Raw genomic sequence first — 27,056 nt, 5'->3', positions numbered from 1 at the left:
GGTTCGGGCATCTGGTCAGGATGCCACCCGAACGCCTCCCTAGGGAGGTGTTTAGGGCATGTCCGACCGTTAGGAGGCCACGGGGAAGACCCAGGACACGTTGGGAAGACTATGTCTCCCAGCTGGCCTGGGAACGCCTCGGGATCCCCCGGGAAGAGCTGGACGAAGTATCTGGGGAGAGGAAAGTCTGGGCTTCCCCGCGACCTGACCTCGGATAAGCGAAAGTTGATGGATGGATGTTGCAATACTTTGCCAAATTTCAAAGTATTGCAACAACATTGCAAAAAATAAAAAATAAATAAAAAAAGCTGCCCTTCGTCACCGATTCTGTTCATAACTTTTATGGACAGAATTTCTAGGCGTTGAGGGGATCCGGTTTGGTGGCTGCAGGATTAGGTCTCTGCCTTTTGCAGATGATGTGGTCCTGATGGCTTCACCTGGCCAGGATCTTCAGCTTTCACCCGGTGTGAAGCGATCGGGATGAGAATCAGCACCTCCAAGTCCGAGTCCATGGTTCTCGCCCGGAAAATGGTGGAGTGCCATCTCCGGGTCGGGGAGGAGACCCTGCCCCAAGTGGAGGAGTTCAAGTACCTAGGAGTCTTGTTCACGAGTGGGGGAAGAGTGGATTGTGTTATCGACAGGCGGATCGGTGCGGCGTCTTTAGTAATGCGGACGCCGTATCGATCCGTTGTGGTGAAGAAGGAGCTGAACCGGAAGGCAAAGCTCTCAATTTATCGGTCGATCTACGTTCCCATCCTCACCTATGGTCATGAGCTTTGGCTTATGACTGAAAGGACAAAATCACAAGTACAAGCAGTCGAAATGAGTTTCATCCACCGGCTGGCATGTCTCTCCCTTAGAGATAGGGTGAGAAGCTCTGCCATCCGGGAGGAACTCAAAGTAAAGCCGTTGCTCCTCCACATCGAGAGGAGCCAGATGAGGTGGTTCGGGCATCTGGTCAGGATGCCACCCGAACGCCTCCCTAGGGAGGTGTTTAGGGCATGTCCGACCGTTAGGAGGCCACGGGGAAGACCCAGGACACGTTGGGAAGACTATGTCTCCCAGCTGGCCTGGGAACGCCTCGGGATCCCCCGGGAAGAGCTGGACGAAGTATCTGGGGAGAGGAAAGTCTGGGCTTCCCCGCGACCTGACCTCGGATAAGCGAAAGTTGATGGATGGATGTTGCAATACTTTGCCAAATTTCAAAGTATTGCAACAACATTGCGAAGAATAAAAAATAAATTAAAAAAGCTGCCCTTTGTCACCGATTCTGTTCATAACTTTTATGGACAGAATTTCTAGGCGTTGAGGGGATCCGGTTTGGTGGCTGCAGGATTAGGTCTCTGCCTTTTGCAGATGATGTGGTCCTGATGGCTTCACCTGGCCAGGATCTTCAGCTCTCACCCGGTGTGAAGCGATCGGTATGAGAATCAGCACCTCCAAGTCCGAGTCCATGGTTCTCGCCCAGAAAAGTGCCATCTCCGGGTTGGGGAGGAGACCCTGCCCCAGGTGGAGGATTTCAAGTACCTAGGAGTCTTGTTCACGAGTAGGGGAAGAGTGGATCGTGAGATCGACAGACGGATCGGTGCGGCGTCTTCAGTAATGCGGATGCCGTATCGATCCGTTGTGGTGAAGAAGGAGCTGAGCCGGAAGGCAAAGCTCTCAATTTACCGGTCGATCTACGTTCCCATCCTCACCTATGGTCATGAGCTTTGGCTTATGACTGAAAGGACAAAATCACGAGTACAAGCGGCCGAAATGAGTTTCATCCACCGGGTGGCGGGTCTCTCCCTTAGAGATAGGGTGAGAAGCTCTGCCATCCGGGAGGAACTCAAAGTAAAGCCGCTGCTCCTCCACATCGAGAGGAGCCAGATGAGGTGGTTCGGGCATCTGGTCAGGATGCCACCCGAACACCTCCTGAGGTGTTTAGGGCATGTCCGACCGGTAGGAGGCCACGGGGAAGACCCAGGACACGTTAGGAAGACTATGTCTCCCGGCTGGCCTGGGAACGCCTCGGGATCCCCCGGGAAGAGCTGGACGAAGTAGCTGGGGAGAGGGAAGTCCGGGCTTCCCCGCGACCCGACCTCGGATAAGCGAAAGATGATGGATGGAGGTTGCAATACTTTTCCAAATTCATCGAAAGTTCATCTTCTTTTGCAGGTTGTGTTTGATCGTATGAAAGGAATGGCCCTCATCCTGTATAACAACATTGAATATGCTCAAGCTGCTGTAAAAGACACAAAGGGATGGAAGATAGGAGGCACTAAAATAAAAGTAAGCCTGCCCTAAACGTGTCTAAGATGTCTTAAGTGGCTGTTAAATCAACAACCAATAACTTTATTTCGTTTTTTAGGTGGACTTTGCAAACCAGGAGAGTCAGATGGCTTTCTACCGTTCAATGCAAGCATCTGGCCAGGACATTAGAGATTTTTATGATATTCTTTCTGAAAGAAGGTTTGTTTCCTTAACTCTATACCAAGCCTGGGCAATTATTTTACTCGGGGGGCCAGATTTAGATAAAAAAGTGTGTCTGGGGGCCCCGGTATGTCTATTTTTAGGAACACTAATACAAAACCTCACAATAATAATTGAAAGCTAAAAACGTTATGACAGACCGCCTTAAAAAAACAGAATGGAATTTGAATTTTTTTTTTTTACTGAATGAGACACCCAGAATGTCAATGATGATAATGAATGTGGGATTTACAATATTAAATATGAGTGATAAAACACTGAATATTGACAACGTATTTTACAATCGACCAAAATGCAACAAACTTAGTGGGGAAAAAAACCCCACCTACAATCTGAGAAATCTCATAGTGACCATAGTAAGTAATTAGAGGACCATAGTAACTAATTAGAGGACCATAGTAACTAATTAGATGACCGTAGTAACTAGTATATCATGCAGATTCCAAGCATTGAAAGACTTAGTGTAGTTGAAGACTCACTACACATCATAATGGCAGCTACACTTTCCATCTTAAAGGGGAACATTATCACCATTTCAGAAGGGTTAAAACAAATAAAAATCAGTTCCCAGTGGCTTATTTTATTTTTCAAAGTTTTTTTCAAAATTTTACCCATCCCCGGAATATCCCGAAAAAAGGCTTTAAAGTGCCTGATTTTCGCTATCTGTGAAGCCACCGTCCATTTTCCTTTGACGAAATCCAGTGATGCCAATACGCATAGCACAGCAAGATATAGCGACATTAGCTCGGATTCAGACTCGGATTTCAGCGGCTTAAGCGATTCAACAGATTACGCATGTTACGGAGGGTTAGAGTATGGAGGCAGATAGCGAAAACTAAATTGAAGAAGAAACTGAAGCTATTGAGCGAATAGCTATTGACGCTATTCGGCCATGTCTGCCTTAGCATCGCCGGTAAAATGTGCAGACCAAACGTTCGGGACTTTCGCATCTTGTGACACTGGATCAACTTAAATCCGTCGATTGGTAAGTGTTTGTTTGGCATTAAATGTGGGTGGAAGGAAACGCTGGATGCAAATATAGCTACAAATCTACATACAGCTAGCCTAAATAGCACGTTAGCATCGATTAGCTGGCAGTCATGCCGCGACCAAATATGTCTGATTAGCACATAAGTCAATAACATCAACAAAACTCACCTTTGTGATTTCGTTGACTCTATCGTTGGAAATGCATCTGCAGGTTATCCATACATCTCTGTGCCATGTCTGCCTTAGCATCGCCGGTAAAATGCGCAGACACTCCGGCACATCCAATGGATGTCTGGCGGCAGATTTCTTTGACTTTATCGTTGGAAATGCATCTGCTTCGAGTGTCGCAGGATATCCACACAATCTTGCCATCTCTGTAGTTGCATGGCTTTCATTGGTAAAGTGTGCGGAACAAACGACTGACCATTTCGTCGGCTTTACTAACACTATCGTATTTTGAACAAATTTCGTCCAATTTCTTGCCACTTTCGCATCTTTGGGCCGGTGGTGCAACTTGAATCCGTCCCTGTTAGTGTTGTTACACCCTCCAACAGGCATGATGTGTCCAAGGTACGGAAAACAGTCGAAAAAAATGAAAATAACAGAGCTGAGACCCAGTGTTAGTAATGTGTTTGAAAAAATGGCGGCTTTATTACCTATATGACGTCACATTCTGACGTCATCGCTCCGAGAGCGATAAATAGAAAGGCGTTTAATTCGCCAAAATTCACCCATTTAGAGTTCGGAAATCGGTTAAAAAAATATATGGTCTTTTTTCTGCAACATCAAGGTATATATTGACGCTTACATAGGTCTGGTGATAATGTTCCCCTTTAAACGTCAAAACAATTATTTGGGAATGTCCGACGGGCCTGATTGAAAGTTTTAAAGCCTTAGTTTGCCCAGGTCTGCTCTATACGCTCTTCAAATGTCAGTCATTGTATTTAATATGCATTATTTTCCACTTTGCTTGGCAGGGATGATCGACGCTCTCAGTATGAATTTCAAACGGAAAGACAATATTATGAAAATGTCCGCACACCGGGGACTTATGCTGAAGATCCTCGACGTAAATACACAGCCAGAAGTCGGGAGTTCTACACCGAATGGGATCCATATCAAGGAGATTACTACGATCCACAATACTATGAAGACACCAGGGAATATCGGGAATATAGAGCCGATCCTTATGAGCAAGATATTCGTAAATACAGTTATTTGCAACGGGAACGTGAGAGGGAGAGGGAGCGCTTTGAGACGGATCGTGGTCATGACCACGGGAGAAGAACCGTTGAACGGAGCCAAAGCCCAACGCTTGTTACTTCTCGTCGTCCCGCCAGCCCCACAGTATCACCTTCCCTCTCTGAAAGGATACCAAACGATTCGGACCGCCAAATATGTTGTCGATCTTCCGAAAGAAGTGGTAGCTGCAGTTCCGTCTCCCCGCCCAGATTTGAAAAACTTGAAAAGCTGCGGCCGGAACGTTACATTAAGACTGAGAAATTTGAAAAGGATCGTGTGTTTGAAGTTGAAATGGTGAACATTGTGGAAAAGGAGAAGCGGACTGGACGTAAAGATCGAGGGGACAAGGACAAAAGTGAAAGACAGCGACTTAAAAAGCTCAAAATTACTTCACCAATCATTCAAACCTGCGATACCGAGCCTGAACTTGATAGACACATAAACCCTGACTTGACCCAGTCTACTGTTCAAAGTAAAAACAGTAAAATTCCGAAAGATGGCTCAATTAAAGCCAAGTTAGATCTTCTGCCTTGTGTGGTGCAGCTAACGCGTGTGAAGGAAAAAGAAGTCAAACTGATTAGTCACGAAAAACAAGTATTGAGGGGCGGGAGTGACAGTCCTAGACTGGCATCACCTTCGGCGGACCAAAGAAGTCCTCTTTTTCGCACGGAGTCTACAAAAGGGGATCTCACGAAGCAAGCAAAGACGACCAGAGATAAAAGCATGCACAGTGTAGTGGAACATATCGATATGGATGTGAAAATAAAGTCTAAAAAACATGGGAAATCGGAGATTAGTTTTGACAGTGGCATTTCTATGGATTTTGATCGATTAGCTGCAAGAAAAAGGCGGTTTGAAGACTCGGGCAAAAACGATCGACAGAAGAGAATCAGTGAGGATGACCTGGGTACATCTGTACTTCTTAAGCCTTGGAATAATAAAGACCCAGAGTTCGAGAAGAACGTTTTCATAAAAAAGATGCTTAAAAAGGAGCATAACCGGGATAAATCTGTCCGGATATTTTCCATTAACAGTCCTAATGAGGGACAACATTGTGAAAACAACTCCTTAAGCCGTTCTACTCAGCCAAAGTCCCAGCCAGCAGCTCTCTCTGATGAACATTCAGGGCCTTTACACTACCCCTACTTAAAGATGGAATTATTGGGCTCAAAAAGTGAAAATACTTCCAGTCTCGCAAAGACATCGAGTTATGGCACCCTCAATTTGGATGACGAGAGAGAGGTATTGTGTGAAAAGGAACAAAGTGGAAAGCATTGCAGAGAATCCGAAGATGAGGAACAGTCGGCGCACATTGGTCAGACTAATGCTTTCACAAAAAATACGGAACAGAACCGATGGCTGCACGCCAAGCTGTGTGATCTGGACAAGCGTGACGTGAAGTACGACACTTCATCTAGCAACGAAGCTCAAGATTTTGGGACTGATTACGTCACACATGATATGAAAAAATCAAACCGGGACATAAACAACGATGACTTCTCTCTGTGTAAAAGAAAAAGAAATGAGACTTTTGACTCGGAAATAGTTACTTCGAAAATAGAGCGACACTTTGGAACGTCCCAAAAGTTGGACGAGGAGATTTTGGAGCGTCTAACATCCACAGCAGTTGCTATTTCGTTAAAGAGGGAAGATGAAACTATCCAGATTTCTGCATCAGTCATAAACAAAGATAGAAAGTCACCTATAATAAAAGAAGATATGTCAAACACACAGTCATTGAAAAATAGCTTGGGCCTGAAAACTAGACATTTTCAGACATCTGGAACTGAGCAAGCAAAGCTAAAGACCTCATTTCTTGGCTGCAGTGGGGACTTGGTGAACCATTGGGTCGGAAAGGTTTCGTCCGATTCTCCAAAAATGGAAATGGCTTTCCCAAGTGAGCTTAGAAAACATGAAACCATTGGTAAATGCCTTGGTCAGGATTTAGAACCAGGAGAAGTACAGTCTGATTCAGATGATGATGGTGATAGAAAACGCATATCTCCCAAGTCCAGTCGTTCCTTGTCTTATATCCTCAGGGAGCGTGATGAAAGGATGACGGAAATGAAACTCTCTGGTTCATTAGAAAAGAATAAATTTTACTCCTTTGCATTAGATAAAACCATAACCCCTGATACAAAAGCACTCCTTGAAAGAGCAAAGACACTTTACTCTGCACGGGAAGACAACTGGTCCTTTCTCCCGTCACGCTTTCCAACCACGCACAGCTACTCGGATAAAAATAAGGTAGAGTTAGCACCCCGTCCGATTCCTTCTTGGTATATGAAAAAGAAGAAAACCCGAGCAAATTCTGATGAAAACCTACACGAAAAAAAAGAGGAGCTTAAGCCTCACGACCAAGAACGTCAGGAATTGTTTGCCTCCCGCTTCCTTCATAGCTCGATCTTTGAACAGGATTCTCGTCGTTTGCAGCACCTTGAGCGTAAAGAGCAACATTCGGAAACTGGAGTTGAAAAGGATTGTACAAATCCAGGGGTTCCTGATGTAAAGACTGAATCTGAAGATGGTGATGTTCCACGAGAGCCCATAGTACTATTCCGCAGTCGGTTTTTGGAGCTTCAACAGCAAAGAGACAAGGGCCATTGTCCACTCGAACATGAGAATAATTCAGTTGGGGTGGATATTAAACACAATTTAGTGCCAGGTTGTGATGATTTGCTCTCTGATGAGAAGACTACGAGTACAGAATCGAAGGTTGATGAAAAATCACTTTGTGCCCAGGTGACCCCCACATCTGTTTCCCCATCTCTTCCATGTCCAAAAGAAACGCCTCTACCAGAAAATAATGATGTTGTCACACCGCCCGTTGATCAATATGTGCCATCTCAACAAGAACGTGTCGAGCCAGTTCCTGACGCCTCTCTATCTCCTCCTGTTCTCGAAATCTTGAAAGCGCTCACTCCTGAACTAACTATAAACCCTCCACTTTTACTTTCAGAGCCAGAAAATGAAGTAGAAACAAACATAGAGTTAATTGTCCCAAAAGTAGAGCTAGGGGAGAGTTTGACAATGAAACAGAATCATCCTGTGGAGGTTAAGCCTCTAACTCCTGGGAGTTGTGTAACTAGTTTAGAACGTGAGAATGCAGATACCTCAGATACCTTCCTTGAGGATACAAAGGTGAAAAATGTATGTGATGAAAAGACCGAATCTAAAACAGAAACTCAGGAAACACATATTTTTGAGGAATCCAAGACAACAGAGATAGAAATTGAAGTATGTATGCCAGAGATGGAGGTTGAAAAACCAGTGACAAACCGAAGACAGCCAAAGAACAAAAGGGCAAAAACGCTGCCAATATTACGCACAACAAAACCTCCCCCAAAAGATAAACCCGCAACACGAAAGAGTGAACGTATTGATAGAGAGAAACTGAAAAGGAGCTCATCTTCCAGGGCGGAAGCCTCCAAAGGAGCAGTGGAATGTAAAACCACTTCAAAGTCATCAACGAATGCAACAGAATCTGAACAAAACATCGAGTCAACTTTGGTTCATGGCAGAACACGGCGAAGGAACGTGAGATCTGTATATGCCACTATACATGAAGGAGAACAGCCTGCTAAGGAGGTAGTTGAGCCATCACGAACAATGCGTAAACGTATTACTGAAAAAGAACCAATACAGCAAGATATTCAAATTCCAACTACCAATCCTAGAAGAGGACGTCCCCCTAAAAGAGGTGTCAAACCAAAAGTTGACAATACATTACTAATAAAAGTGGATTCGCAGAAAACGGATGAGAGCACTCATGTTGGAGAGAACTCAACCACTCCGCAAGTTGTGAAATCATTCGAGGGATGGCGTTCTCCCAGGACTCAGAAAGTCCAGCAAACACAAATGACGTCATCAAATCCAGTTAATAAAAAAGTCGGCAGATTTGATAAACCGTCTGAGGGCACCACTGTAGAACAAACCACCATGACAAATGTTGATGAATCAGAGCTGAAACCAAAAGACTGTAATCCATTTGAAAAGTTACCAGAAAAAATTGACACAACATTGCAAACTCATAAAAAGGAAAAAGGTGCTGCCTCTTTTTCTACTAATGGGAATATTGAGAACACAACCACAGAAAGCAAACACCCTGAAATTAGTGTAAAAATGAAAACACCAAGGTTGAAACGAAATACCAAGCAAGCCATTGAAGATAAGTCCCACACCCTAAGAAATCTTGAAATACGTGTAAGCGTTGATGATGTTAAAGGTTTACTTCGGTCTGAGAATGACGACTCTGAATCATTTGAAGCCAGCATTAAGAAAACCAAGACATTAGTAGAGAAGGAAGAATCAAAAACAATTTGCTTTCCAAAACAGTCAAAGGAGCTTGATATGCAAAACGATGAAGACGCTGTATCGGAAGCTGTGCTACCGGCTTCTGCGATCCTGGCACATCAAATGGAACTGGAACAGGCTGTTGAAAATATTGCCAAACTTACAGTAGAGCAAACTCCACGGCCTTACAAGGAGACTGCTACTGCTCAACCCCCCGCATTGCCTCCTGCAGTGTCGGAGCCACAAAGTGAGGTTGAAGAGGAAAAGCGAGCTAACCCTTCGAGTGAAACAGAACTTGCCGCTGCTATTGATTCCATCACAGCTGAAGAAGCATGTGCAGAAGCAGATGCAGATGCTTTCACTGCCCCTCCTACTTTCACAGCCTTAATCCCCACACCTGATTCTTTGCTGTCTGCCTCTTCCAGTGAGATGATGGAACCTGAAACACACATGGTTATAAATAATATTCTTGCTGCCGACTCAGATGATGGTCTTTCAATGAGCAGTCCAAAGGGTCTAACGGCGGAATCTAAGATTACTGCGGATTCTCCATGCCCAGTTACACCTAAGAAAATTGGAAAGGTTAGAGCCAAAACCCAGAGAAAGTCAAGAACTCGAAAATGTGCAGTCAATAAGAAAGAAAAATCTGCTAAACAAAGAGTACATCCAGAGCCCTCCCCTCTGAAACTACCTGAGTCAATCCCGGAAGATCCAGAAATCATAAATTCCAAGGCAGCAGTTATTACGACGGGGACGACCGTAGCAGGATCTGTGGTCACAGCGGTTGCGACATGTAGACGTGATGTTGCAAGTGCTATATCATTAGGCACACCCAAGGAGGCAGAACAACCAGAAGTTGAACAGCCAGTTCCTAAAGAATCAGCCTTTCATTCAAATCCAAGCACCATCTCTAATTGCAAAAAGCATTTGCAAGCAGCAGAGCCATCTTCCTCTAGTCTTACCCCTGCACCTGCCCGTTTACAACCTATGACCCAGTCAGGTGTACCCTTAATAAGACCTGCCAAAATGGCAATTTCGCCAAGCTGGCCTCAGAGAACTGAAGAAAGTAGAATCTTTATTGCCCCACCTTGCCAGGTAACAGTGGCAACTTCTTCAGTATCAGCTTCCACTTCACTTGGACACTCTTCAATCAATCCTCAAATGCCTCCTGATACTAAGGCTTCTGATGTCAATCCGAGTTCCAGTACCTTAAGAAAAATTCTAATGGAACCCAAATATGTTTCTGCATCACACAGTAATTCTATACCCAGCACTACGGTGACATCTACTCTGTCAGATCCGTTACAGATGTCAGAAAATGAAAATCCCTCTGTTGCAATGGGTCCAAAGCATGTGGAGGAAAGATTCTCTTTACCCCCCCAGTCTATGCATCACAAACCTTCTCCACTGACTGAGTCCCAAAAGAATTGTGCTGAGAACACCCAACATACAGTCATTTCCCCAGCTACCTCAGTGATAAGTCGCATTCCGATACCTTACGATACAGACGAAACTCCACGGATTTCCCTTAGTAGCCGGAGCATGTGTCAGTTTTTGCCCAAACAAAAATTTAGAGCAAATTCTAATGAGAATAATCGGAACCGTGACCTAGATACGGTTAAAGAAGCAACTAGAGGACGTTCCGTGGTGGAGACAAGCCGCTCACTTCCTGGCCTCAGAGTAAATACATCAGAAGGTGTTGTTGTTCTGAGTTATTCAGGACAGAAGACCGAAGGACCTCACAGAATGAGAGCCAAAATCAGTCAAATTCCTCAAGCCAGTGCTGGGGACATTGAGTTTCAGCAGTCTGTGCCTAAATCACACACAAAGCAGGATTCCGTTGTCGCGTCGTCCCAGACACCCAACATAAAATTGTCCCTAAGTCCATCTGCTTATGGGCACACCAGTGTTCTTTCTAGCAGCCAGTATCACAACGCTCAACCTGTCATTTCCTGCACCAAGCAGGACAGTCGAAGATATGACAAGCCTGAAGTTTCATATCATACAACATCGCCGGGCAGTGTGGTTAAAATGTTTCCACAGCCCGTTTCTTCTCCTCAAGTCTTGGTGTACAACCAGCCTGTGATACAAAAACAGCATGGAAATAGACTAGGAACCGAAACCCTTCCAAAAAGGATAGACGTTGGCAAATCTGTCCAACAGTCTAACCTAAGCCCTATCAAAAACCCTCATCATCCCTCATTTTCTGGATCACGTAGTAACTCCAGCCCTGCCACACTAACTGATCGCGCAGCTCTACACTTAAAACAAGATCCCCAGTCCCCACAAACTGTTCACTCCCCCTCACCTTTTGGCAAACCCTGTACTCCTGGCAGTTCACCGGGAACCTCGGTCGTCATGGGTCACGGCATGTCAATACCTGCTTACAGTGCCGCTGTACAACATCCGCACTCAGAACAGTCTTCTGTCATAATGCAACCTCAAAGTGTCACCCAGTGTGTGACCAACGAAGCCAGGATGAATGCGACGCCTATGTCTGCCATAAACTACGGAAGACGAAGTAATTCTCTCTCTTCTCCTCTGCAACACTCGGGCATCTCTCAGTCTGTTGTCATCAGGCAGTCTCATTCAGCTTCCCAAGGGTCATTGTCAAGTGGTGGTGTAAATGAGGAAGACTCCAGACCCTTTAACCAAGACCTTAGCAGACCCTCAGTACCACAGCTTCAATCAGATGGCGTAATGCTTCACAGTGATCGCAGGGGCCACCATCCAAGCTTATGTATGGACCAGTATAGAGACATGCACCAGCGCATCCTCACACATCAGCAACTGGGAGAGCAGGCCGGTGTTGAAACAAGACACGCTTCAGATCCCGGGACAACGTCGTCAAGCAACATTACGAGCCCTTCTCAGGGTCTCGTAGTGAGGAAAAGCAGTGAAATTTCAAGAAAAGAAGCCCACAAACCACTGGAAGGACAGCTGATCCATTCACCTACCAATGAAAGTAGAATCAGGACAGTCCACGCATCGAGTCCTGTAATGGTGTCTCCTCACCCTCACGGCATCCAGCTGGTGCATCATGGGAGTGCTGCCTCATTTCCCGTGTATCATGACACACGGGGCTTCCCTCCGCAGTTAGCTGGACATTCTTCATCGGTACACAGCCTGGTGAACCAAAGCTGCACATCTTCACAGGTATGCTTTTATTCATGACTAAGCACATTTGTAGAATACGCTCACCTTATCGTGTATCTTTATTCTCATCTATTTCCTCACTTTCCAAATATCAGATTCCTCTAGATCATGATCTAGGGCATAGGCGGAAAATGCCCCAGTCGTTTGTGGGAGTTGGCGACGTCAAGCCCGAGAGTCCCCACCTCCGCCGTTCTACCTCTTCTGACATCCCGCACATGTCCCGTATACCACGGGAGGGAGTGTCGCCCTCCTACCAGTCTCCGATGACGACTCCCATTGGCCTGAATCACAAACCGGAGCTATCGCCGCAGAAAAGCCCTCCGGGTTTTCTGACAACACCACTGCCTGTGGTGCCCACATCGAGTTCACTTCAGCCGCGGCCTGATGCCAAGACGGAACGTTCTGGGCATCGCTCCATTGACATGGTCCAGCTTTTGACGGTAGGAATAACACCAAGTGGAACTATTACTAGGGTTTCACGGTGGCACAGGGGTTAGTGCGTCTGCCTCACAATACAAAGGTCCTGAGTAGTCAGGGTTCAATCCCGGACTCGGGATCTTTCTGTGTGGAGTTTGCATGTCCCCCCGTGAATGCGTGGGTTCCCTCAGGGTACTCCGGCTTCCTCCCACCTCCAAAGACATGCACCTGGGGATAGGTTGATTGGCAACACTAAAATTGGCCCTAGTGTGAATGTTGTCTATCTGTGTTGGTCCTGCGATGAGGTGGCGACTTGTCCAGAGTGTACACCGCCTTCCGCCCGATTGTAGCTGAGATAGAATTTGGACGGATGGATGGATGGAACCATTACTAGCCGTAATATGCTTTGGGACATCGGTTGACCAATTTTTCTTTTTACTAATTGAATCTTTGTTAAGTGCGTACATGATTTTATGGCACACATTCACATGTGTAAAACTGTTGTTAATAATAACAAAAACAAAACAGGTAGGTTTGTGAACCTGCAATAAAGGTGATTAGCGATGAACGCCATATTGGACTGGGCAGTCATGCCAGGTCTAGTGATTTTGTACTTTTCTCATAAGATATTCATGCAGGGACGGCGACTTGAAAGCCTCATACTGACCCAAATACGAGACAATACTTTTTCCCCCCCAGATCAAAGTCGAGGAAAAAGACAGTTCGTCTTACATGGGGGGGTCTTGAGATTTATACATCTACACCAGTAGGTGGCGCCATGCTACTTTTACAAAAGAATATCATGCTACTTTTAAAATGGAATATCATTGTTTATTGTAATCTACTCAATCAGCCAATCAATGTTTATTTATATAGCCTTACATCACAAGTGTCTCAAAGGGCTGCACAAGCCACAACAACATCTTCGGCTCAGATCCCACATCCGGGCAAGGAAAAACTCAACCCAATGGGACAATCAATCAATCAATCAATCAATGTTTACTTATATAGCCCTAAATCACTAGTGTCTCAAAGGGCTGCACAAATCACTACGACATCCTCGGTAGGCCCACATAAGGGCAAGGAAAACTCACACCCAGTGGGACGTCGGTGACAATGATGACTATGAGAACCTTGGGGAGGAGGAAAGCAATGGATGTCGAGCGGGTCTAACATGATACTGTGAAAGTTCAATCCATAATGGATCCAACACAGCAGCGAGAGTCCTGTTCACAGCGGAGCCAGCAGGAAACCATCCCAAGCGGAGGCGGATCAGCAGCGCAGAGATGTCCCCAGCCGATACACAGGCAAGCAGTACATGGCCACCGGATCGGACCGGACCCCCTCCACAAAGGAGAGTGGGACATAGGAGAAAAAGAAAAGAAACGGCAGATCAACTGGTCTAAAAAGGGAGTCTATTTAAAGGCTAGAGTATACAAATGAGTTTTAAGGTGAGACTTAAATGCTTCTACTGAGGTGGCATCTCGAACTGTTACCGGGAGGGCATTCCAGAGTACTGGAGCCCGAAATGAAAAAGCTCTATAGCCCGCAGACTTTTTTTGGGCTTCGGGAATCACTAATAAGCCGGAGTCCTTTGAACGCAGATTTCTTGCCGGGACATATGGTACAATACAATCGGCAAGATAGGCTGGAGCTAGACCGTGTAGTATTTTATACGTAAGTAGTAAAACCTTAAAGTCACATCTTAAGTGCACAGGAAGCCAGTGCAGGTGAGCCAGTACAGGCGTAATGTGATCAAACTTTCTTGTTCTTGTCAAAAGTCTAGCAGCCGCATTTTGTACCAACTGTAATCTTTTAATGCTAGACATGGGGAGACCCGAAAATAATACGTTACAGTAATCGAGACGAGACGTAAAAAATGCATGGATAATGATCTCAGCGTCTTTAGTGGACAGAATGGAGCGAATTTTAGCGATATTACGGAGATGAAAGAAGGCCGTTTTAGTAACGCTTTTAATGTGTGCCTCAAAGGAGAGAGTTGGGTCGAAGATAATACCCAGATTCTTTACCGTGTCGCCTTGTTTAATTGTTTGGTTGTCAAATGTTAGAGTTGTATTATTAAATAGAGTTCGGTGTCTAGCAGGACCGATAATTAGCATTTCCGTTTTTTTGGCGTTGAGTTGCAAAAAGTTAGCGGACATCCATTGTTTAATTTCATTAAACAATGAGAAACTTTGGAGGCCACCGCAGATGTGGTGAACCCCCCCCCTGGGCCACAGGTGCAATGGACATCGAGTGGATCTAGCATAATATTGTGAGAGTCCAGTCCGTAGTGGATCTAACATAATAGTGAGAGTCCGGTCCATAGTGGGGCCAGCAGGAGACCATCCCGAGCGGAGACAGGTCAGCAGCGCAGAGATGTCCCCAAACGATCCACAGGCGAGCGGTCCACCCCGGGTCTCGACTTTAGACAGCCAGCGCTTCATCCTTGGCCACCGAATCTGTCGTGGAGGGGGGGGCAGAGCAAAAAAGAAACGGCAGATCAACTGGTCTAAAAGGGGGGTCCATTTAAAGGCTAGTGTATACAAATGAGTTTTAAGATGTGACTTAAATGCTTCTACTGAGGTGGCCTCTCTGTTATCTGGAGGGCATTCCAGAGTACTGGAGCCCGAATAGAAAACGCTCCATGGCCCGCAGACTTTTTTTGGGCTCTGGTAATCACTCATAAGCCGGAGTTCTTTGAACGCAGATTTCTTGCCGGGACATATGGTACAATACAATCGGCAAGATAGGCTGGAGCTAGACCGTGTAGTATTTTATACGTAAGTAGTAAAACCTTAAAGTCACATCTTAAGTGCACAGGAAGCCAGTGCAGGTGAGCCAGTACAGGCGTAATGTGATCAAACTTTCTTGTTCTTGTCAACAGTCCCTCCACGAGTTTCAGGCATTGTTTTGGCATCTTTGCGGGCTAAAAGAAAATTGTGGCAAATGTTGCAACGCTTTTATTTTATTTTTTTCAATAACATTGAATTAACTTGTGATATTATGACTTTTGTTATCAATGTTCTGAGTGTTCCTTGTAACTTTAACCTGAAGCACAGGATTGCTATGAAACAAATTTCAAGTTTAAAATGTAATACCACACAGACCTTAGATGGCAGTAAAAGTACATACTCGGACCTCATTGTTAACATTTTATACTGTTTTATTTCAATCAATCAATCAATCAATGTTTATTTATATAGCCCCAAATCACAAATGTCTCAAAGGACTGCACAAATCATTACGACTACAACATCCTCGGAAGAACCCACAAAAGGGCAAGGAAAACTCACACCCAGTGGGCAGGGAGAATTCACATCCAGTGGGACGCCAGTGACAATGCTGACTATGAGAAACCTTGGAGAGGACCTCAGATGTGGGCAACCCCCCCCCTCTAGGGGACCGAAAGCAATGGATGTCGAGCGGGTCTAACATGATACTGTGAAAGTTCAATCCATAGTGGCTCCAACACAGCCGCGAGAGTTCAGTTCAAGCGGATCCAAGACAGCAGCGAGAGTCCCGTCCACAGGAAACCATCTCAAGCGGAGGCGGATCAGCAGCGTAGAGATGTCCCCAACCGATACAGGCGAGCGGTCCATCCTGAGTCCCGACGAGCGGTCCATCCTGGGTCTCGACTCTGGACAGCCAGTACTTCATCCATGGTCATCGGACCGGACCCCCTCCACAAGGGAGGGGGGGACATAGGTGAAAGAAAAGAAGCGGCAGATCAACTGGTCTAAAAAGGAGATCTATTTAAAGGCAAGAGTATACAGATGAGTTTTAAGGTGAGACTTAAATGCTTCTACTGAGGTAGCATCTCGAACTGTTACCGGGAGGGCATTCCAGAGTACTGGAGCCCGAACGGAAAACGCTCTATAGCCAATTTATATTTCAATATTAAAATAAAAAAAATACAGAAAGAAACACCCCCAAGCAATGTGGTGTTCTGTTTATCCATCCTAAACATGCATATGTGTTCATGCATATCAACCCTCTGCACATTCACAGCATTCATGAACTGTTGGAAGTAGAGATGTCGGATAATATCGGCTGATTAATGCTTTAAAATGTCATATCGGAAATTATCGGTTCATAAAGTAAAATATATGACTTTTTAAAACGCGGCTGTGTACACGGGCGTAGGGAGAACTACAGAACGCCAATAAACCTTAAAGGCACTGCCTTTGCGTGCCGGCCCTGTCTCATAATATCTGCGGCTTTTCACACACACAAGTGAATGCAACGCATACTTTGTCAACAGCCATACAGGTCACACTGAGGGTGGCCATATAAGCAAATTTAACACTGTTACAAATATGCGCCACACTGTGAACCCACACCAAACAAGTATGACAAACACATTTCGGGAGAACATCCGCACCGTAACACAACTTAAACACAACAGAACAAATATCCAGAACTCCCTTGCAGCACTAACTCTTCCCGGATGCTACAATATACACCCACGCTACTCCGTAAAAATCCCCACCCACCTCGACCTCCTCATTTCTCTCTCAGGGATAGCATGTCCCTAATTCCAAGCTGCTGTTCTGAGGCATGTTAAAAAAAAATAATGCACTTTGTGACTTCAATAATAAATATGGCAGTTCCATGTTGGCACTTTTTTCCATAATTTGAGTTGATTTATTTTGGAAAACCTTGTTACATTGTTTAATGCATCCAGCGGGGGCATCACAACAAAATTAGGCATAATAATGTGTTAATTCCACGACTGTATATATCGGTATAGGTAATTAAGAGTTGGACAATATTGGAATATCGGATATCAGCAAAAAAGCCATTATCGGACATCTCTAGTTGGAAGCAATCTTTAGTGCACATTTTTGGGTGGGAAATAAGAGATTATCATCACACTTCAACATTTGAGTCATGCAATTGCTGCCTCTTTGCCAAAGAGAATATGTTCTTGGATAAATCAATAACGGTTAATAGATGTCTAAATATGTGTAAGCCTAGAAGTCAGGAGGCTGGTGTGTTGCTAAATGTTTGTATAATACATTACCCAGAAAGCTTAGCACTCCAGACAGGAACAGGAAGTAGATTTAAGCTCTGTGGGACAACAGCAATTGTGCTGTTTGAGCAATGAAGAAAGACCAATGACCCCAATGACCAAAAATGGGCATTGCACAAAGTTGCAAGGCTGCACCTAATTTGCGGTGATTGGTTTTATTGATCCGATTGCCACTTACTACCAGTTATTATACTGATTATTACAAAAATCTGTAATATTTATGTCTGCTTTTATCTTTGATTCTTAAATAATTTTCCAAAAGCTGGACTTAAAAACACAAGTCGTCTTGTATTCAGTTTTACCTTATATTTGTGCCAGTGTGAAACCTGTGACTTTGACACAGGTGTCAAACTCGAGGCCTGGGGGCCGGATGTGGCCCTCCACTTCATTTTATTTGGCCCTCAAAAGCCTGCAAATGATATGTATCAATAAAGTACTGTAACTTTTTTTTTACTAAATGTTTTCTTTCTTAAAAAAATAGATGCCCTCCATGTAATCACAAATTATTTTAACGTAAATATTGCGTAATTATGCAAAAATATATTATCAAACATTCAAACCATTTTAAAATGGAAATAAATACTAATAATAATACATTCAAAGCAAGTTATCCATCAAATTGTGCCATGTAAAAGTAGCAATAGATTTCATTGTAAAAAAAATTTGAAATTTACTGTGGTTTTTAAAACATTTTTTTCTATGTGGGAAAAAAAAAACGTTTACCGTAATAAACTCTGATGCCGTTTTGGCATTTACAGTAACACGTCGAAAAATCTACAGTTGTTAATTTGTGGTAAAAAAAAACAAAAAAAAAACAACACAAACTTGCAGCTCAGGTACCAAAATTTTACTGTAAAATTGAAGTTTTTTTTTATTTACAGTAAACAATTGTAAGATTTACAGCAAAATTTTGGCAACTGAGCAAACAGATTTAAGAGAACACATGACAAGAATGACTGCATGTGAGCTGCGTGCTTGCTATTTTTATGTATTTTTTATCTCTTTATGTTCTTTTGTTTTGATGTGTTATTATGAATTTGCACTTAATTAGTTTTGTTTACAATGTACAATGAAAAATATATATTCTATTCTATTCTATTCTATTCGAGCTGCCTTTTTTCAACCATAAAGACAGCAGTAATTTTTTTTCATTCACAGTAATATACCCTCAAGTTTGAGGTGAAATTATTGCAACTTACCTTTTTTTTTTTAATTTTAGTTTTTTTTTAAATCTACTGAAAAAATGCATTAAAAAATTGTGTAATATTAGTATTTCAGTGTTAGAAGCGGCCCTCAGTGAAAACCACTTTGACACCTTTGCTTTAGGGCAGGGGGCACCAGGTCGCCCCCTGGCCTGTTCTAAAAATAGCTCAAATAGCTGCACTTACCAGTGAGCTGCCTCCATCCATCCATTTTCTACCGCTTATTCCCTTTTGGGGTCACGGGGGGCGCTGGCGCCTATCTCAGCTACAATCGGGCAGAAGGCAGTGTACACCCTGGACAAGTCGCCACCTCATCGCAGGGCCAACACAGATAGACAGACAACATTCACACTCACATTCACACACTAGGGCCAATTTAGTGTTGCCAATCAACCTATCCCCAGGTGCATGTCTTTGGAAGTGGGAGGAAGCCGGAGTACCCGGAGGGAACCCACGCATTCACGGGGAGAACATGCAAACGCCACACAGAAAGATCCCGAGCCTGGATTTGAACCCAGAACTGCAGGACCTTCGTATTGTGAGGCAGACGCACTAACCCCTCTGCCATCTCTATTTTTCAAATTGTATTTATTTACTAGCAAGCTGGTCTCGCTTTGCTTGACATTTTTGATTCTAAGAGAGACAAAACTCAAATAGAATTTGAAAATCCAAGAAAAATATTTATAAAGACTTGGTCCTCACTTTCCTTTTTGTTTTTACTTTGCTTCTTATAACTTTCAGAAAGACAATTTTAGAGAAAAAATACAATCTTCAAAATGGTTTTAGGATTTTTAAACACATAGAAATTTTTACCTTTTAAATTCCCTCCTCTTTTTCCTGACAATTTAAATCAATGTTCAAGTAATTTAATTATTTTTTTTATTGTAAAGAATAATAAATACATTTTTATTTAATTCTTCATTATAGCTTCTGTGTTTTCGGCAAAGAATATTGGTGAAATATTTCTTCAAACTTCAAATATATTCTGGCAAATCTAGAAAATCTGTAAAATCAAATTTTAATCTCATTTCAAAGTCTTTTGAATTTCTTTTAACATTTTTGTTCTGGAAAATCCATCCATCCATCCATCCATCATCTTCCGCTTATCCGAGGTCGGGTCGCGGGGGCAGCAGCCTAAGCAGGGAAGCCCAGACTTCCCTCTCCCCAGCCACTTCGTCTAGCTCTTCCCGGGGGATCCCGAGGCGTTCCCAGGCCAGCCGGGAGACATAGTCTTCCCAACGTGTCCTGGGTCTTCCCCGTGGCCTCCTACCGGTTGGACGTGCCCTAAACACCTCCCTAGGGAGGCGTTCGGGTGGCATCCTGACCAGATGCCCGAACCACCTCATCTGGCTCCTCTCGATGTGGAGGAGCAGCGGCTTTACTTTGAGTTCCTCCCGGATGGCAGAGCTTCTCACCCTATCTCTAAGGGAGAGCCCCGCCACCCGGTGGAGGAAACTCATTTCGGCCGCTTGTACCCGTGATCTTATCCTTTCGGTCATGACCCAGAGCTCATGACCATAGGTGAGGATGGGAACGTAGATCGACCGGTAAATTGAGAGCTTTGCCTTCCGGCTCAGCTCCTTCTTCACCACAACGGATCGATACAACGTCCGCATTACTGAAGACGCCGCACCGATCCGCCTGTCGATCTCACGATCCACTCTTCCCCCACTCGTGAACAAGACTCCTAGGTACTTGAACTCCTCCACTTGGGTGGCACTCCACCCTTTTCCGGGCGAGAACCATGGACTCGGACTTGGAGGTGCTGATTCTCATTCCGGTCGCTTCACACTCGGCTGCTAACTGGAAAATCTAGAAGAAATAATGATTTGTCTTTGTTAGAAATATAGCTTGGTCCAATTTGTTATATATTCTAACAAAGTGCAGATTGGATTTTAACCTATTTAAAACATGTCATCAAAAATATGTATTTATTGTGAGAAATCATTAAAATAATCGGTGTTTCCACAAAGATAAATGTCATGAATTATTAATAATAACATAGAGTTAAAGGTAAATTGAGCAAATTGGCTATTTCTGGCAATTTATTTAAGTGTCTATCAACCCTTCCCATTAATCAATACCCAAGAAGTAGCTCTTGGTATCAAAAAAGGTTGGCGACCCCTGCTTTAGGGACTTTGAATTGTCTAGATTCTCCTTGAATGAAGGATATAAAGAAGTTGAAAGAGTATAAAAGTGAAATGTGTGTTGTTTGTACAGAAGTACCCCATCATGTGGCAGGGTCTCTTGGCACTGAAGAACGACCAGGCTGCCGTCCAGTTGCACTTTGTCTCTGGCAACACTCTACTGGCTCAACGCTCACTGCCGCCTCCAGAGGGAGGTTCTCTTCTCCGCATTGTCCAGAGGATGAGGCTGGAAGCCTCTCAACTGGACAGTGTGGCGCGTCGACTGACGGTAAGACTCCACCGTGTCAGAAAGAGGGGCAGACCGAGCAACTGCATTGATGGAACATGTATGGGCAGGTGGACAACGACTACTGTCTGCTGCTGGCTTTGCCGTGCGGACGAGACCAGGAGGACGTCCTCAGTCAAACGCAGGCCCTGAAAAGTGGCTTCATCACCTATCTGCAAGCCAAACAGGCAGCTGGCATCATCAACGTACCCAATCCTGGATCCAATCAGGTCTGCGCGCACATAAACATCACAGCCATGCTCTGTAATATGGGATCGGCAGTTCTTTTGACTGTATTGAATCACTAGAATCAGTTCCTTAAATTGATTCGTTCAAAAGATTCGCTCACCGAATCACTTCTGCGGCAGCAGTTCTGTGTGCAGGTGGGCGAATCATGAGTCAGTCAGTAACAGCTTCCCCAGCGGCAGATCTCTGTGTGTGAATCTGACAAGATAATAATTTAAGAATTTGCTACAAATATTATTTTCTTTTTTTTGTGTCCTCTCCATGAGGTGTCAATGACATTTTAAAATGGATCTGAAAACAACAAAAAACAAGAAAAAAAAGTTTTTTAAAGTGGTAAAAATGACATACAAATTTACAAATGGTATTATTATTTTTACATTTTAACATTTGACTCGACGACAAAATTGAATTCTTAAATGTGTTTGAAATGCAATTGTTTTCTACATTATTACATTACATTTATTTTAACAATTCATCGTGGATTTGACAAGATAGAAAAAACGATTCTAAAATGTGTTACAAGTTTTCTTTTTTCACATTACATTTTTATTATTTTAACATGTAATGTTTCTAACAAAACATACATGTATTAAAAAATGTAATAAAAATCTCTCTTCCTTTTATATCACATCCAATGTGGGTTATTTTTTATTTTTTAAACAATTATGATCACTTTAAAAGCGGCATATAATAAACACGATATGAAAAATTGAATAAACACTACTCTGTAACACTGCTTGACTTCTTTTTTTCTCGGTAAAAAATTATTATTCATCAATAAAATATAGAGATGTCCGATAAGAGCTTTTTTGCCAATATCCCGATATAGTCTAACTCTTAATTACCCATTCAGATATCAACCGATACCGATACAGTCGTGGAATTAACACATTAATATGCCTAATTTTGTTGTGATGCCCAGCTGGATGCATTAAACCAGGGGTCACCAACCTTTTTACTTTAATCGCATAATTACACAGTATTCTGGACATCTGTGTTGCTGAATCTTTTGCAATTTGTTGATTTAATAATGGAGACGTCAAAGAAGAAAGATGTAGGTGGGAAGCGGTGTATTGCAGCTGCCTTTAGCAACACAAAGCTGGTGTTTCCTTGTTTGCATTCCTGAAGGTGAAGCTTTACTATGGAACAGAGCGGTCAAGCGAACATGGTTCCCGATCACATGTCAACCGGCAGGTTTCGGTGAGAAAATTGTGGTAATAGGTCGGCTCTTACCGTAGACATGAGCGGAGCTTGCGTCGTTCCTCGTGCACCTGTCAAAGAGGCAACTGCGTGGCTTTCCTCAGGGACACTGCCGGTCACCACACCCGCGGCCACACCCCTCTGACTTTCAGGTACGACAATATAATCTCACTGGAACACTATTAACACAATAAGCAATTAAGGGATTTTCCAGAATTATCCTAGTAAATGTGTCTAATAACATCTGAATCGCTCCCACTGCCGTGTCTTTTTTTTTCTTCCTGTAGTCCTTAACTCTAACTTTCCTCATCCACGAGTCTTTCATCCTTGCTCAAATTAATGGGGAAATCGTCGCTTTCTCTGTCCGAATCGCTCTCGCTGCTGGTGGCCATGATTGTAAACAATGTGAGGATGTGAGGAGCTCCACAACCCGTGACGTCACGCGCACATCGTCTGCTACTTCCGGTACAGGCAAGGCTTTTTTATTAGCGACCAAAAGTTGAGAGCTTTATCGTCGATTTTCTCTACTAAATCTTTTTAGCAAAAATATGGCAATATCTCGAAATGATCAAGTATGACACATAGAATGGACCTGCTATCCCCGTTTGAATAAGAAAATCTCATTTCAGTAGGCCTTTAAAATTTTTTATGTTTCCTCCTTGTCTGTTGTACATATGAAAAAAAATATTGTGTGTATTTCTTCCCCCTGGTTGATATTTTCATGTTTGTGCCCCCAGCCGGCCTACGTGGTGCAGATCTTCCCGCCGTGCGACTTCTCCGAGATCCACCTGTCCCGCCTGGCCCCGGACCTTCTCAACAGCATCTCCAGTATTTCACCTCATCTCATGATCGTCATCGCCTCCGTTTGATTACCTCTTTTTTTTTTTTTTTTTTTCTCTCTCTCTCTCACTCGGCTTTTTCCACAACACCAGCCGTCCTGGACTTGTCCACTTTTTGTAAAACTGGAATTGCCTCATATTTTCTATGACTTTTTTGAAAACTCTCAACGAAGCATTTAAATCCGTTCTGGTGTGTTGGGTCACTTCACCAAGTCCTTAAATTCACGAGGGGGTGTTGAGGTTCGTGCGCAGCGCAGGACTTGACGAGGCCGTCTAATACGTGGCTATTTCTTCTTGTGCAAAGCGTTTTTTTTTTGTTTTTTTTGTTTTTTTCCTCCTTCTTAGAAGTGTTTTTTTTAATAGCGAGGTAAGAGAAGTCATTGCACTATGTAAAAGACAAAAAATGTGAAGTGTGTACAGATTTGAGTGTCACGTGGGAGGAAAGATGAAAAATAATTTCAGCTCACTTAGCTGTTTTTTTTTTGTTTTTTTTTTGTTTTTTTTTTGTTTTTTGTTCTTTTCCACACTCCATGCGCCCCCTGCCTTTTGGTGGGAGGGTGGTCTTTAACCTTGTACAGTTTACAATCAAAACCTCGACGAGGGGACTGTATTAATTAATATCAGTTTGCAGCATCCTATCGTTTTCAGTGCAAATGTAAATACGATCAAATATTTAAAAAAGTCCGAGACCAATTTATTATTTTGAATTATTCATGTTTGCTTTCTTTGGAAAAGAGTTTTGAGGTGTCGACAGATATTTTCTAAATTATGTGCCAAAATGTTTGTGCTCGCGGACAATTTTAATATGTGACTTTGCATTTTTGCCTCCAGAAGGGCACATTTCATTCCTTTTCTGGGGAATGTATGAGATTTTGTTTTCTGTTATGCTGCTGTTTAGTTCTAAGGGTCCCATTCCGCCCCCTGCTGTGTGAAGATTACCCCTAAAAGTGAGGCCTGTGTCCTAACATTTTTTTTTTTTGTGCTAAAGAGCAAAAAAAAAACAACATAAAGGCGACGAATGTGACTCCATGCCGCTACTGGATGTGAATATTGTGTTACTGTACATGCTGTAAATTCTCCTGTCCTCGACGTGTCCTCATTTTTATGTTCGTCTGTCCTTCAGGGTCCTTCTTTTCAGCGTGAAAGCGACTGGAGGAAAGGCGTTACAGTATGTGAAACCGATGCTGAAAGTATATACAGTATGTATAAATATTAGAGAAAAAAAAAGAAAAGAAAAAAAAAAACGAACAGGCTTGTTCAGTTCTGTGGTGCGAATATTTTTGACGACTGCAAGCTGAATGCTATCGTTGTGTTGAAGGCACTTACCTTTTTTTGGGGGGTAAATGACAAGGACAAAAAAAAAAAAAAAAAGTGACATGAAAACGTTTGTCTTTTTTTTTTCCCCTCCCCCCCGCTACTCCTCCATGAGGACATTTTTAACTGTAAATTAATTTTGTTGTTCCAACTTTCTTCTGAAGATCATTAAATGGTCCATTACTGTCTCTCTCTCTGTTTCTGTCACTTTTGACAACCAGCAGGTGATGCAAAAAAAACAACAAATTTCTAGACCAGGGGTGTGCGGGCCAGATCAGGCCCGCAAACGGGTTTTATCCGGCCCGCTGGATGAGTTTGCCAAGTACAACAATGAGGCAAATTTTTAATGTATTAAACCGCTGTTCTAAACGTGTCCACTGGACCAGTGGTTCTCAAATGGGGGTACTTGAAGGTATGCCAAGGGGTACGTGAGATTTTTTTTTAATATTCTAAAAATAGCTACAATTCAAAAATCTTTTATAAAAATATTTATTGAATAATCCTTCAAGAAAATATGAATGTAAGTTCATAAACTGTGAAAATAAAAATACAACAATGCAATATTCAGTGTTGACAGCTAGATTTTTTGTGGACATGTTCCATAAATATTGATGTTCAGGATTTATGTTTTGTAAAGATATGTTTAGAATGAAGTTCATGAATCCAGATGGATCTCTATTACAATCCCCAAAGAGGGCACTTTAAGTTGATGGTTACTTCTATGTGTAGAATTCTTCATTTTTAATCAATCAATCAATCAATGTTTATTTATATAGCCCCAAATCACAAATGTTTCAAAGGACTGCACAAATCATTACGACTACAACATCCTCGGAAGAACCCACAAAAGGGCAAGGAAAACTCACACCCAGTGGGCAGGGAGAATTCACATCCAGTGGGACGCCAGTGACAATGCTGACTATGAGAAACCTTGGAGAGGACCTCAAATGTGGGCAACCCCCTTTCCCCCTCTAGGGGACCGAAAGCAATGGATGTCGAGCGGGTCTAACATGATACTGTGAAAGTTCAATCCATAGTGGCTCCAACACAGCCGCCAGAGTTCAGTTCAAGCGGATCCAAGACAGCAGCGAGAGTCCCGTCCACAGGAAACCATCTCAAGCGGATCAGCAGCGTACAGATGTCCCCAACCGATACAGGCGAGCGGTCCATCCTGGGTCCCGACGAGCGGTCCATCCTGGGTCTCGACTCTGGACAGCCAGTACTTCATCCATGGTCATCGGACCGGACATAGGGGGGGACATAGGAGAAAGAAAAGAAGCGGCAGATCAACTGGTCTAAAAAGGAGGTCTATTTAAAGGCTAGAGTATACAGATGAGTTTTAAGGTGAGACTTAAATTGATCACTTGTTTTTTTTCCAACAAGTGTTTAGTTATTTTTATATCATTTTTTCCAAATAGTTCAAGAAGCATGCTTCTATTAAGCATTACGATTTTAAAACGAGTGCTTCGAGGTATCTGTTCATAACCCTTGTGTATGCAGTTGAAAGGGGTAAAGACCTTGATGCTTGTCTTTTTGGAGACATACAACCACAAAATGGACCTGTTTTTCCTACAATATTGCTTATAAAAGTCATACTATTTTGGACCATATTCATGGGGTTCTTAGTATAGTGTAGTGGTCTTCAAATGGGGGTACGCGTACCCCTGGGGGTACTTGAAGGTATGCCAAGGGGTACGTGAGATTTTTTTTTAAATATTCTAAAAATAACAACAATTCAAAAATCGTTTATGAATATATTTATTGAATAATACTCCAACAAAATATGACAGCTTGACAGTGTTGACAGCTAGATTTTTTTGTGGACATGTTCCATAAATATTGATGTTAAAGATGTATTTTTTGTGAAGAAATGTTTAGAATTAAGTTCATGAGTCCAGATGGATCTCTATTACAATCCCCAAAGAGGGCACTTTAAGTTGATTACTTCTATGTGTAGAAAACTTTATTTATAATTGATCACTTGTTTTTTTTCCAACAAGTTTTTAGTTATTTTTATATCTTTTTTTCCAAATAGTTCAAGAAAAAAACACTACAAATGAGCAATATTTTGCACTGTTATACAATTTATCCATCCATCTTCTACCGCTTATTCCCTTTCGGGATCGCGGGGGGTGCTGGCGCCTATCTCAGCTACAATCGGGCGGAAGGCAGTGTACACCCTGGACAAGTCGCCACCTCATCGCAGGGCCAACACAGATAGACAGACAACATTCA

General features: G+C 43.1%; 1 protein-coding gene across 2 annotated transcripts in view; it reads left to right on the top strand.

The window, feature by feature from the left end:
- Positions 1–25,009, top strand: part of spen (spen family transcriptional repressor) — a 100,843-nt gene extending 75,834 nt beyond the window's left edge. For both annotated transcript variants that reach the window (XM_061904780.1, XM_061904781.1), the window contains 7 exons: positions 2,161–2,274; positions 2,354–2,454; positions 4,443–12,156; positions 12,252–12,596; positions 21,031–21,225; positions 21,294–21,452; positions 23,406–25,009. In XM_061904780.1, coding sequence (XP_061760764.1) covers positions 2,161–2,274; positions 2,354–2,454; positions 4,443–12,156; positions 12,252–12,596; positions 21,031–21,225; positions 21,294–21,452; positions 23,406–23,537 — 8,760 coding nt within the window. In that variant the 3' untranslated portion in view covers positions 23,538–25,009. The remainder of the gene's footprint in view (positions 1–2,160; positions 2,275–2,353; positions 2,455–4,442; positions 12,157–12,251; positions 12,597–21,030; positions 21,226–21,293; positions 21,453–23,405) is intronic.
- The last annotated feature ends 2,047 nt before the right edge of the window (positions 25,010–27,056 follow it).

The sequence above is a fragment of the Nerophis ophidion genome, linkage group LG06 (assembly GCF_033978795.1).
Source record: "Nerophis ophidion isolate RoL-2023_Sa linkage group LG06, RoL_Noph_v1.0, whole genome shotgun sequence".
NCBI lineage: Eukaryota > Metazoa > Chordata > Actinopteri > Syngnathiformes > Syngnathidae > Nerophis > Nerophis ophidion.
Note: the sequence above shows the minus strand (reverse complement) of the source record. Positions and strands in the feature narration are given on the sequence as shown.